This window comes from Miniopterus schreibersii (genome assembly GCF_964146895.1).
Source record: "Miniopterus schreibersii genome assembly, chromosome: 18".
In the NCBI taxonomy this organism is placed as follows: Eukaryota; Metazoa; Chordata; class Mammalia; order Chiroptera; family Miniopteridae; genus Miniopterus; species Miniopterus schreibersii.
This window is the reverse complement of record NC_138121.1, coordinates 15804701-15818638: the sequence shown is the minus strand read 5'-3', so window position 1 is coordinate 15818638 and position 13938 is coordinate 15804701. Positions and strand designations below refer to the sequence as shown.

General features: G+C 39.0%; 1 protein-coding gene across 7 annotated transcripts in view; it reads right to left on the bottom strand.

Annotated features, from left to right (window-relative positions):
* Window positions 1-11159, bottom strand: part of NFAT5 (nuclear factor of activated T cells 5) — an 84971-nt gene extending 73812 nt beyond the window's left edge. For 3 of the 7 annotated variants that reach the window (XM_081118549.1, XM_081118551.1, XM_081118550.1), the window contains exons 1-2: window positions 10727-11152; window positions 8919-8972 (exon numbers count right to left, since the gene is read on the bottom strand). In XM_081118549.1, the coding sequence (XP_080974675.1) occupies window positions 8919-8972; window positions 10727-10799 (127 nt within the window). In that variant the 5' untranslated portion in view covers window positions 10800-11152. Of the gene's footprint in view, window positions 1-8918; window positions 8973-10726 lie in introns of all 7 variants that reach the window. The other 4 variants (XM_081118552.1, XM_081118553.1, XM_081118554.1 and 1 more) reach the window with 3 other exon arrangements.
* Window positions 11160-13938: the final 2779 nt, after the last annotated feature.

Sequence of the window (13938 nt, the reverse complement as noted above, 5' to 3'; positions counted from 1 at the left end):
CTGTGGTTGATTCTAGTATTTCACAGTTAATTATCTTATCATGATTTGGGTTTCATTTCCTGAATATATGCATATTCTAGGACTTCAAAACTATAGCTTTCCTAAATTTTGAGAGAACTATCCTCAAATTCTTTCCATAACTTTATTACTACTTAAAACAACGATTAAAAAGAGTGAAATACTTAAAAATAAATATTTTACAAAGTATAAAATTTATTGTATGAAAACTACAAAACGTTGAAAGAAATTAAAGACTTAAATAAAAGGAAGACATCTCAACCTCATAGAGAGAAATACTTAATATTTTTAGGATGGCAATACTTCTCAAACTGACAAATCAAGTCAATGCAATCCCTATGAAAATCACAGCTCATTTTTTGTTTGCAGAAATTGCGAAACTGATCCTAAATTCAAATGGAAATTCTCGGGACTCTGAATAGCCAAAACAATCCTATATATGAAGAACAAAGTTCAAAGACACATTCTTCCCAATTTCAAAACATATTTCAAAGCTATAGTAATCAAGACAGTATGCTACTGTCATAAGGATGAACACAGAGATGACTGGAAAAGAATTGAGAATCCAGAAATAAACCCATATATCTATGGCCAACTGATTTTCAACAAGGGTGTCAAGACTATTCAACGGGAAACAATAGTCTTTTCAATAAATAGTGTTAGGGTAAATAGATACCCACATGCAAAAGAATGAAGTTGGACCCCAATCTCACACCCATATACAAAAATTCAAAATGGATCAAAGACCTAAGACTATAAGAGCCAAGACCATAAAACTTTTAGAAGAAAACATACGTATAAATCTTTACAACCTTGGATTAGCCAACAGTTTCTTAAATATGACACAAAGCAAGAGCAATGCAATAACAAAAATAGAAAACATGGACTTTAACAAAATTAAAAATGTTTGTGCATCAAAAGACAATACCAAGAAAGTCAAAAGAAAATTCACAGATTTGGAGAAAATTTCTGCAAATCATATATCTGATAAGGGACTTGTATATAGAATATATAAAGAACTCATACAATGCAACAATAAAAAGACAAATAATTGTATTTTAAATGGGCAAAAATCTTTTTTTTAAATTTTTTTTTATATCTTTATTGATTTCAGAGAGAGGAAAGGAGAGGGAGAGAGAGAGAGATAGAAACACCAATAATGAGAGAGTCATTGGGGATCAAGCCCTCAACCCGGGCATGTGCCCCAACCGGGAATCGAACCTCAATCTTCAGGATCCTAGGTCGATGCTCAACTGCTGAGCCACGCCCGGCTGGGCAGGCAAAAATCTTAGTGATTTGGCTACATTATAGAATATAGAAATAAATGAGAATAAAAAAGGTCTTGTTACCTTTTGTCCTTTATAAAATAGCTTTCCTTTTTAGAAGGTTGTAGTACTTGAACAATGAAAATTAAAGAGGAAAGAGTATACATTGTATAAATCCATTTACAGAAATTCCAAAAAAGGCAAAACTAATCTATGGTAAGAAAAACAGATCGGCAGTTGCCTGAGGGGCTAGAATGGGCAGAACTGAGTACAAAAAAGCAAGAGGTAGCTTTAGGGGGTGATTGAAATGCTCTGTATCTTGTCTGTGATGATTATACAAATGTATATACTTGTTAAAAATTCATGGATCACTTAAAATGGGTGTTCCTCTGTACCTCTATAAGGATGGTTTGTTTGTTTAAAAAAAAAAGAGAGAGAGAAGAGAAAGAGAAGATACAAGTAGTAACAGCAGAACCAACAAGCAAAATGTAGAGAGTACCATGAGAAAATGCAGACATGCATAGAAGGGGAAGATAAAAAAAAAAAAAAAGCAGGGGGTTTGGGGGAAGGACAGTGAAAAGAAAAACCAAAGCAAATTAATAGGGCCCTAGGTAAAATATTGCTATTCATATAGCATTTCATAGTTTTTGAAGTCCTCTAACATTCTTTCAGTTGTTCTTCCTCAGCACTCTTAAGTAAGCAAGACTGATAGTTTCTCTGACAAAGAGAAGGAATGGTTACATGATTTTCTACAAGGTCTCAAGGCCAAACTAGAATTAAAATTCTTTTTTAAAAATACCTAACACAGTATTTTCAGGAAGTTCAGAAGCAAAGACCAACCATATCAAGAAATAAAACCAACTCTTGAGGCTCTATTAGTACTGTTTTTTTTCTGTTGCTCATTTCTTTTCAAACTTAGGCTATGAAACATACCAGCAGAAATGGGGTAAAATGATTATTATGCTTCCATAAAACTACTGCCAAAGAAATCAGAGCCCCATGGCATCCTCCATTTCTAAAGTAATTCTCCTTAGGTTGTGGCTTGCTTTCCTTTTCACTCCTGAGACCATCATTGGTCAAGACAGAGATGGTTCAACCAGCAACGTGCTTCAATTAAATCTTAAAGACACCCATGAAGTTAGGCAATGATTTGCTAATTTTGAGTGTTAAAATATTCCTCCAAAGGGTCATCATCACGTTCTTTACTGAGTTTTATGTGTGGCTTACAGAATTTCTCACATTACTTTATGGAAATTGCTTAGCTAAAGAATCCTATACAAAGTACTCTTCTCACACTATCTGAACAGTGGTGTAAACTTATTAGGGCCCAAAGTGTAAATGACAATTATAAATTGTTTGTACTATAGGAAAGTCAGGAAAAGCTCAAAATTCTGGAGTAAAACTGTCAGGTTTCAAATTCCAGCCTCCGCCACTAGCTATACGACCTTGGGGAAATTAGTAAATCCTGTTTGCTCACTTTTGAAGTAGGGATACTGATACTATCTCATAAGGTTCTTCTGAAAATTAAATGTGAAAAATATCTATAAAATGCTAATACACATACCTGCTCAAAAATGTTTTCAATCACAATAACACTGAATTTATTATTCTTTCTTCTCTTTAACTACAAACATTGTTTCTTTTAAAATGTCCTACAAAGACTGCTTTAAGTAGATTTTTGAACCTAAAGCCAAATTTATAAAGATAAGAATAATCAACAACTTGGCTCACTATTAGAAACTTTTCTGTTCTTGTTCTTACCTTCAAAACCAAGTCCCAAATGTACTAAAAGACCAACCATAACGTTTCTGAATGGGAAAGATGCAATAAACATTCATGGCTGGCCAGCAGTAATAATCACCACCTATGTATCAAGTAAATCCCTTATCCAAGGGGGATACATTCCAAGATCCCCAGTGGATGCCTGAGATCTCAAATAATACCAAACCCTATCTATGCATGCTTACCTATGAGAAAGTTTAATTTATAAATTAGACACAGTAAGAGATCAACCACAATAAGTAAAATAAAATAGAACGATTATAACAATATATTGTAATAAACATTATGTGGAAGTGATCTTTCTCAAAATATCGTCTCAATTGTTTATTTTTGGAATTTTCCATTTAATATTTTCAGATTGGGGCTGACTACAGATAACTAAACTCAGAAAGCAAAACCATGGATAAGGTGGGACTATTGTATTAAAAATAAAAGCAAGAGAAAAAAATCTATTTTTCAATAGTTATAAAAGTAACTGAAAATCACATTTTCAGATGAAATCATCAAAAATATAGATCCTTTATCACAATATCAGATTTTACTTATATTTGGGAGCTGAAATTATTATCTGTAGTTAATCCATAAGGAAAATGTCGTTTTCATTCAAGTACATGTTTATAATTAGTGTATTATATTTTTGTTATACCTTTTATTATACCTTTTATAACCTTGATTTTTATTAAAACAGCAAACAAAAAAGAGACATAAATCTCTTTTACGTAACCTGAAATAAAACCTTAGCAACAAGAAAAGACAGTAAGTTTAATAAGCAACATTTCTATTGAAGAATGCCTTTTACCTCTCTTGAGCTAACAAGACTATCCTCTGTCAGTAAGTAATCAGGCCCAACTAATGTCTCACATATCAATTTGATGTTTTCTTTTTTTCAAATTACTTGTTAATTCTTAATAGAAAAGCATATGATGAGTTAAATTTTCCTAATAAAAGTGGCTTTTTATACAGGGTGGGGCAAATAAACAGTTTATTCTTGTATTATTATTTATTAATCATTGTATTATTTTCCATACGAACTATTGTAAACCTACTTTTGCCCCACCCTGTATATTATATTGATTACAATAAGAAACGTTTTTCCGTACTACCACTTTCAAGTTTTAGGGGACTCCTGGAATAATTACAGTATAGTCAAGAGTCAATTAAGAGCAGGCCAAGAACCACCTGATTAAATACGAATTTCTATCCTCTTACTGTAATAACAGAATTCTAGGACTGAAGAAAAATCATGAAAGCAGAGTTTAGGAAGGGACACAAAAACAAACGGTAAGAAATCAGAGAGATAGATCCTAGAAGCAAGAAGTTGGGATGGTCCTGGCTGGTGTGGCTCAGTTGAGAGTTGTCCCATGCACAGAGGGGTCACCGGTTCAATTCCCGGCCAGGGCACATGCCCGGATGCAGACTCAATACCCAGTAGGGGGCACGTAGGAGGCAGCCACAGTGATGGTTCTATCCCTCTCCCTTCTTCTCTCTCTAAAAACCAATAAAATCATATTTAAAAAAGAAAAAAAGCTCAGTTCTGCTTCCATATATCCACAATTCTGCATGGGATTAAAAAAAAAAGTTGGGATGAACTGTATGACTTTTGTCATATGTCTGAGCTTCATTTCCCTAACGATATTTTTAGTTTACTAGGTATGAGTCAATAGGTTAATAGATACTAAACAAGAAAAGAATCCAATAGACTATTTTTAATGTTAAATATTTTCAAGAAATCCTTTCCAATAAGATATCTTCACACATTTCATCATGTAAGAGTTAATGGCCTAACTACCTTACTAACACAGATCCTAGGAAAAGAAATAAATCAGGCCTAATGGCAATTCAGAAATATTCCATGAAGTCAGTAAGACACTGCTACTACTTTTAGGATTTCCATTTGTGAACTATAAAGCATAATTATGCATTATACCATATCAAATAGGTTGACGGTAGTAAAAAAAAAAAAAAAAAAAGTTTAGTTTCCCCTAACTCACTGTAATGTTTCATATTTTCTTTTTAAAATTTTCTAATCTTAAATGTTTAATTCATACCAGACTGCATCATATTGGTGTTTAGTTCTCATGTAACCAGTTACTTTGATCCATCATAATCTAACTCACACTATTAAAAGCATTTAAATTTTTTAATCTACTTTTATTATTTGATTTTTCCAATTTGCTTGTTTTTCCTGTTTTATCTGATTTTCTACCATCTTATCTTACACCCCTATATTTCTAGGATGATCTCTTAGTTAATCTTATTTGTATACTTCCACTTAGTTGAATTTTTATTTCAGTTTTTATATGGCAAACAATATATGCCATAATCAATATTTTTCAATACTGAAAGTGTAAGAAATGGTACCTTTCTCTCTGTAATTGAACTTTTTGTCTAGGTACTCCAAAGAGGAATCCTAGTCTTCAAATCTGAACACCCTAACTGTAAATCATCTTTTTATTTTTAATATATACAAACTATCTTCTTTAACAGTAGGGAAAATGCAAAAATAGAATCAAAAAGTAGAAACTTCTAGCATATACTTTTGTCCAAGATACTTTTTGCAAGTTATTTTTAACATAATTGCAAAAGTATGTTTTTTATTTACTTATTTTATTAAAAGTTTCATGTGTAATTATGGGGTCATCAGAAACATTTTAATGGCTATGTATGATTGCATTAAATAGCTAGACCCTTCCTTTTCCCACTGTCAGGCAATCACCACATTAAATTTAAAAAGCAGTATGGTAACCTAGTTAACTAGACTTATTGTGGTGATCATTTCCCAATATGTTCAAATATCTAATCATCGCAGTGTCCATCTTAAACTAATACAATGTTATATGCCAACTATACCTCAATTTTAAAAAATTAATTTCCTATCTTAAAAAAAAAAAGGTAGTAACAAGAAGGAGCAGCATTGATATGCAGGATAAATGCAAACTTAATTAAATGGTAAAGACATTTTAAGTCTAAATCTATTTTTAAAGCTTAATACCCAATTGCAGGTTTTCCAACCTTATTTTCCTAAAGAAAGGACTTAAATTTGGAAAAAGTATGCACTATATAGATGGCTGTTGTTTAAAAATTTAGCCAACATTTATTGAGCTCTTACTATATGCTATGTTAAAGGCTTTACATGAATTTGCCTCAACAACAACCTATAAAGAAGATACTATTGTTGTCCCCATTTAAAGATGAGAAAATTGAAGCACAAAAAGATAAATAAAATGACTAAGCCAAAGGCATACACAAATGTTGGAACAAGGATTTGAACCCAAATCTGACTACATGGCCTATAACTTCTTCTTTTTTTTTTAATATATTTTTATTGATTTCACAGAGAGGACAGGAGAGGGGGAGAGAGAGAGAGAAACATCAATGATGAGAGGGTCATTGATTGGCTGCAGCCCACAACTCGGGCATGTGCCCTGACAGGGAATCGAACCCCGATCGCCTGGATCATAGGTCAATGCTCAACCGCTGAGCCACGCCTGGCCAGGCATGGCCTATAATTTCAACACAGATTAGAAATTACACTATACACTAGAAGCAGTAGCTTCCTGCTCTATTATATCTTGAAAAGGGAGGAGGGAAGACACAGAGACTTTGTTAAAATAAATTAGAAACACATTTCCTGGAATAAAAGAGAATATTTTTTAAATTAATATAAGAAATGTCACTATAACACAGAAGTGTTTGTGTATAAAATGATATGATGTCTGGGATTTGTTTTAAAATAATACAGCTTGGGGAAGGGTAGAGGATAACAGGAACAAGATTAGACATCAATTACTAACAAAGCTTAGTGATGGGTATATGGACTTTCATTATTTTTTAATATGTTTTTATTGATTTCAGAGAGAGAAAGGGAGAAGGAGAGAGAGAGAGAAACATTAATGATGACAGGGAGTCACTGATCAGCTGCCTCCTGCATGCCCCCCGTACTGGCAACTGAGCCCACAACCCGGGTATGTGCCCTGACCCGGGTATGTGCTGCAATCTCCCGGATGGGTGGATGTTCAGTATTTTATTACCTCTACTTTTGTGTATTCTTTAAAATGTCCATTTAAAGGTTAAAAGTAGACATTGGTTACACAGATTAAAGACTTTCATACAGAAGCGAACATCTTTCTTATGATACCCTGTATCATACATATAAAAGGACATGACATACTTGATACTTATACATTTTATATATCATTTTATATATCATCTGTAAAAGAGTGGTCTTACTTTAAATATCTATGTATCCTCTCACAACCAAAACCTAAAATTAATGAAAGTAATTTAGGCACAAACACATAAATATACATAATAAATGGTTGTCTGCATTTCTAACAACTTGTTAAAAATATTTGCTTAAATAATTAACTCCCCCCCCCCCTGCTTTCTCCAGAGAATAGATGGGTTTGCACACACAAATATGACTCTACAACATGGTCACAAATTGAACAGTATGAACAAAAATAAGAAATCTACTTCACTAAGAAACACTTCTAATAATTCCTCATCTAATATTGTAGTTGATTTTCAAACTAATATATATCTATGGGCTTCTTGTAAGTATAAATATAATCAATAACTTGAGAACCTTCTATATGCTCTAAACTATAGTTAAAACAATTCAGCTTACACAAACAAACAAAAAATTTATTAAGCCAGATACTATACTAGACATTGTCATAAACATTAGCTCACTAAATTTAAGTGATTATATACATTTTTATAAATAGACTCTTACAAAATTTAGAGAGGTAAAATCACTTGCCAAGGTCATAGGGCTAATAAATAGCCAAACTGGTACTCAAATTTAAGCTCAATTACAAAACCCACATCTTTCTCCCCTATACCAGACTACCATATAGAAAACAAACACCTACACTTAAGTCAAACTTAAATATTTAGGGTCCTTTTTAAGTGGGCCACAAAATGTGTAAGAACCTGAGCCCACCCCCACCCCCCCCCCACAGGGCACTGGTTACATATATATGTTACAATGGCAGCTTGGCTTTGGGTAAAGGACATCAACTAAAATACAAAAAGCATTGTTTCTGGTACTGTGTGACTCCTCGCCCTTCCAAGTCTCTTAATTTCGGCCTCAGGTTACTCATCTTTACATTGGGGAAATAAATGTCCTTGCAGTGCAATTCTAGGATTGTGAGAGTCAAAGATAATACATGTGAAATCACTTCAAGAATTATAAAAACATTTTTTTATCTTAAAATGCTAAAAACAACACAAAATAAAGTTTTCTGAAGTAATCCTCAATTGTCTGTATTATCCTACATATTCTATTGTTTCCAGAACATTCTAAAACCCTTTTTTCTAAGCACAGCTCAATCATCATCTCTACTACTTGGCTTTCCTCATCTTTAAAAATAATGCAATAGTAATGACATCAATGCTTTTATAATAAGTAATTAATATATCACTTTAAAATGCTTAACATATAAAAACTGAATTTTCAAACTAAGTATGTGTTTGGTGTCACTCTTTTAGTTATATTCATGATCTTGTTTGAGCCTTTTCATATTCAGTTTGCTTGTAAAAAGCTATTTACTAAATATCTGGAATTCTAAGATAGAACACCCAACACATAATCTTTAATGCTTTTGGGGGGTAGGGTGAGGAGGGGTTCAAGGCTTCTCCAAGCAGATACAATAGCTAACAATCACATCAAACGCAACCCACAAAATCCACTGAAACATTCAGCTGCTCTAAAAGAAGGATCAGGCTCTTTAGGAGAAAACTACATTGTATGAGTTTGCAAAGTTTCACACTTTCTCATTTAAACTCCATTTCAGAGAAAGCCTTTGCATACTCACACAATATGCTTTAAAATGGCACTCTGCTGACCTTCCAATAGTCCAGCTCTATGAAAATTCTGGGATGGGTGTAACTTCAGAGAATCTGAAAAACACAAAAAGCATTAAGTACTTTTTATGCTGAATGATTTTTTTTTTCAGCCAAGGATAGCATACATCTCTTACATAACTGCCATGTATCTTTAGGAGCTAAAGCCCGTATTTGTGAATACATTCTCTGTGAAAGAAGGCTAAATTGTCTGTACAACGGTCTCTATGCTAAACTTAGATTTCCATAAAGCATTTCTTTCATGGAAAATTATCTGATGATTACTGCCCAAATGGTGTTAATGTCTTGACTATTTTTAGTACCCAATTGTACCACATTTGCCCTCCTCTAAGAATCATCTCTTGATAACGCCTTCCGACACTCAAAGCTACATTTCCAAACTACTTCAGGTAACGTTGCCCAAAAAACATCTTCCAGGACGGTGACTGCCAACTAAAGTCATCAGAGCAACAGACAATGGCTATAGTTACTAAGTAGGACTCTGTGTACAAACTCAATCATCAGTCTACAATAAAGTCCAGGACCTTGCGGAGTAAACCATCTCACTCCGATTCACTTAAACAATTTAAATACACGAATGGGAAACTTAAGTCCCCCTCTTTGGAAGGGGTGAAATCAGTGGATAGATGTTATCAAACCAAACACTTGAGCAAACGTATAATTTCTCAGGAAGGAGGCTCAGAATGGCACGTAATTTTTAAGAACACGGTGAAATCAATCATTAATAACCCAATTACGTCTTTTGCCCCCTCCCAGGAGTTTAAAAGTGGCGAAGAGGGCAGTGGGAACATTTTGGTTTGACGCCCCTTGCCCAGGGAACCTGTTCTAACACATTCTTGTGGTGTCCAGTGTAGGAATTTAACCCCAGTACAGATCAGCTAAAGTATTAATATTTTAGATCCTGTGAGCCCCCTTCACGCTCCCAGCCAAAAGAACTCTTAAATGGGAATCTCTGTCCAGTGCCCCTCTCCCTGCGACGAGCCCTTCAACAGCCACGAAATAGAAAATTCTCAAAGGACAGCGTCCATGCCTGAGCTGGCGCCCCGGGGGGACAGGAGAGGAATCAAACTAATGCAGAGACGGCACCCCTATTTTTGTAAGAGAGAGGGAGAAGTAAGTAATGGGAATGCCACAGGGAGGTAGGAGAGAAAAAGACAGAAAATTCGGGCCCCTTCCAGCAATAAGATGACGAGGAAAGGCAGACCGCCCGGGCGAAGGGGGGCCGTCCCAACAAGGGGAGGGAGTGGACTGCGCCGGAGCGAGAGGGGAGTAAAGCGACGATGCACAAACAACCTGGAGGGGGAGAAAATGGTGACCCTGCACCCAGCACCAGCTCCAGGCCTCGCCGCCGGTTTGGGGGCAACTTTGCCGGGGAGGATGGTCCTGGTAACAGGAGCCGCGGCCCCACGCATCGCGGTGGCGCGAGCGCGGGGCCCAGTCGGGGGTGATCCCGGAGCGGGGGGGGGGGGGCGCTGTCGGCTGCTCCAGGAGCGTGGCGGGGCCGGACGGGCCGAGGGACTCTCAGAGCGGCTCGATGCGGCCGGTGCCGCAGAGACCCGGGGGCCGACGGCATTTGGGCCCGGAGCGGCCAGCGGCTCCACGGGGGAGGGGCCGCCACTCCTCCCCGGCGGCTTCCACCATCTCCCAACCCCAGCGGACTCTCCCCACCCCCCAGGTCGGGCCATCCCGGCCAGGGCTCGGCTGTCCCTCCGCCTCCGAAACGGGACCCCTCCGGCTCTCCCCGGGCCCGGCCTCCCCGCCCCCACGCCCCAGCCGTCAGCCTGACTCACCTCGCGAGTAGAGAGACTTGGGAGATTCCAGGTCTAGGTCCGCGCTGAGCAATGAGATGAAGTCCGAGGGCATCGCAGCTCGACCCAGCCCGGCCCGAGGGCAGCGGGAGGGGGGGGGAGCGGCGGTGGCGGCGGCACCTCCTCTCCGGGACCGCGGGCACCGAACCGGGGGCGGCGAGGCGAGGGCGGCTGCCGCTGCCTCCTCCTCCTCCTCGAGGGCAGGGACTTCCACCGGGCCGAGGACCGAGGACTCGGTGGCAGGGTGGAGAGGAAACTCCACAGGGACTAAATCCCGACGAGCCAGGAGAGGGGTTCAGGGCGGGGGGGAGGGAGGGGAAAGAGCCAACGGGTCCGTTTGGTGCTTCTCTTCAGAGAAAACTGACGGTCGCCTCCGCCGCCGCTGCTGCTGACAGGAATCTGAGCTCCGCCCCCCGCGGGGCACTGCGCAGGCGCGGAGGGGGCAGCTCAAAGACCGGAAGAGCCGTGGCTACCACGGGAGGGCGGGAAGGCGCGCCGGTGGAACAGCATCGAGGGCTTCGCTTCCTGCCTCCGCGGCCCGGCTGCCGCTGTTGCCCAGCCCGGAATAGGTCCCGCCGGCTGGGAGGGGGGAGACGGGGGGGTGTCCGCCCGGGAGGGAGCGAGCCCGGGGCCGGCGGTGCAGCCCTGAGCTGAGCGCTGGCCACAGACCTGGGGAGCCGAGAGGTCTGCGCCCGGAGGGAAAGGACCCCCGAGCTGGCGGCTGGGCGCGCGGCTTGGGTCCAGCACGGGCATGGAGTTTCGTCGCTCAGACGGTCACCAGACCTTTGGGGTTTTCATAGCGGTGTCTAAATTGAGTTGGCCAAAGGACTGTCAAACTAATTTCTTAATTAGGAAATGGCAGACCATATTCGAAAAACCTCAAGTTGTTTTTAAAGTATCTTCACGCCTTTCTTTGCCCTTCCCCCACCCCACTCCGCCCTATGTCCTTTAGAGGCTGAAAATAATAATAATAAAAGATCTTTCTGATTGGGCTAAGGTGGCCCTGCTTATTCGGAGTGGGAGATAGAAGATAATTTAAAAATGGGATCATATGAATCCACCTTGCTATTTTCGAGCAAAAAAGGCGGGGGGGGGGAGGGAGAGCCAAAAAACTAACCACCACTCTTCCAAGCACTTTTTCAGTTTTTACCTTTGGACGAAGCAAGGATGGCAGGAAGAGCACATTTCATTGAGTTTTTGCTATTCTGTTCATAGGGCCAAAAGTTTCCATTGCAAAAACTGAAAATCCTCACCTACACCGCAGACCGTTTCCTGAGTCTAATAGACTTATGAGAAATTTTTAATCAAGCTATTAAGATATCAAGTGGAGTGAAGGGTATGCATGTTGGGAAATCATTTTAATCGTGTAGAATATTGATGCCAGCCGCCACCGGAGCAAAGTTTTTAAGATACTTGACTTGGTTTTGCTTTTGTTATTTTATCTACAAAGATAGTTACGAATCATAAAAAACAGTCTGTTGTTATATATACAAGTATACACACACACACACAGAAACATGTACATGTAAAGAGAGAGAGAGCCCTTTTCCCCAGGAATTAAGGCAATCGGTCTGGACTTGGGGTGCTGGGGATGGGGGAGAAACCCTGCCCAAAGAAGGCCCTTTTGCAGGTGTCTCTGGGGTGAGGCCCTTTGCAAAGCTTTACCTGCAGACCTAGAATTTAAACTTGTGTCATCACAGTCTACCTATCTTTCTATCTGAACGTCTGACTCAGGTTGCCCAATTATCTTCACTGCATTCTGTGTAGTAATCAATCAACCCTATCCACATTTTCTTCCTCTCAGAGGTAAGAAAGCTTTTCAGAGCCACCCCAAGATGGCGAAACAGAACAGAAAGCTACCTTCAAATATCCATCCCACGGTATGCTGTTGTAATAAGTCTCAAGGGAAGTCCCTTCATAACTGATCAGAGACCCACTCATTTGAGAGAAGAAGGCTTAAACCCCACATTGCCCAAGAGGCCAAGGCCTAGGCCAAGGCTTTTGAATCCAAGTACGAGTAAACACCTGTTGGAGACCTACCCCCTCCATTAGTCAACACGTAATGCCAGAAGAGGAAATTGCAAGGCAGAACCCCAATACTAAAAAAAAAAAAAGTTGGGTGAATCACTCAGCATATTCCATTTCCCCAGACCTATGTAATCATTCAACAAACTTAGGGTATAGGAAATCCCCAGATACCGTCCTGACCCTAATTAAGAAGTCAGAAATTGGCAAGGCCTCTTCCTCTTTTTGTTTCCTAGTACAAATGCTTTTATTGTATATGTTAATCAGATTTCCCCTAATAAGCGAAGAGCAAAGTGAAGAGGGGTCTCCCAAAGTGTGACTTGACCTGGATTGTGAATTCTCCTAGACTGTGATTCTTTGGGCTTGAGCCCCACCCCATCAGGCCCTGCAATAAGCAGTGATTATATCTAAATGGCTATTTGAAAATTCAGTGGTTCCCCCCCCTCCGCCCCCACCATGTTCTTTTAGAGAGATACATTTTTTTTGAAAAACTGCTTAGACGGATAGTTTTCACAGCCACATTTTGCAACAGCATGAAGACCTAGATTTTCATTTTGTCCTTAAAATGTCAGTGACTAAAAACACAAATTAATTAGTAAACAGTGTTTGCTCAGCTCTGATCACAAAATACTATATGACCTACATGATATTCAGGGTTATCAAAAATAACTATCTGATCATTGTATCTTTAGTAAATTACATTCTACCCCTAGTTCCAACGTTATTTCCCTCTGTAGTCATTAGTGTCTGTTGCTTCCCCTTTTATTTGATATTCGAAATAGTCTCATGTTGTATTTTAAAAACCACCCCATCACCCAAGCATATACCTTCATAAAACTTCCTGTGTGCACGATGAAAAATAACACTTTAAGCCATAAAATTTGGAAATTTCCTCTCCTTGGAGAGTACAATAGGATTATGGAACAAAACGTAAAGCGAATTTCGTAGTTTGTAGAATTTCTTTGTATTACTTCCCCATCGTCATATCACATTCCTGAAGTTACTCGATTGAAATTTCACAAGAACCTAGATTCAACTACAAGGTTGTGTAGATTACACAATAGAGTGGCAGTTTTTATATTGGTGGTGTGTTCTTTAACCCCTCCTGGACCTGTTCAGGCACTTGGTGAATTGTGTGTTGCTGGATCTACTCCAAATGAAAAAGGTTC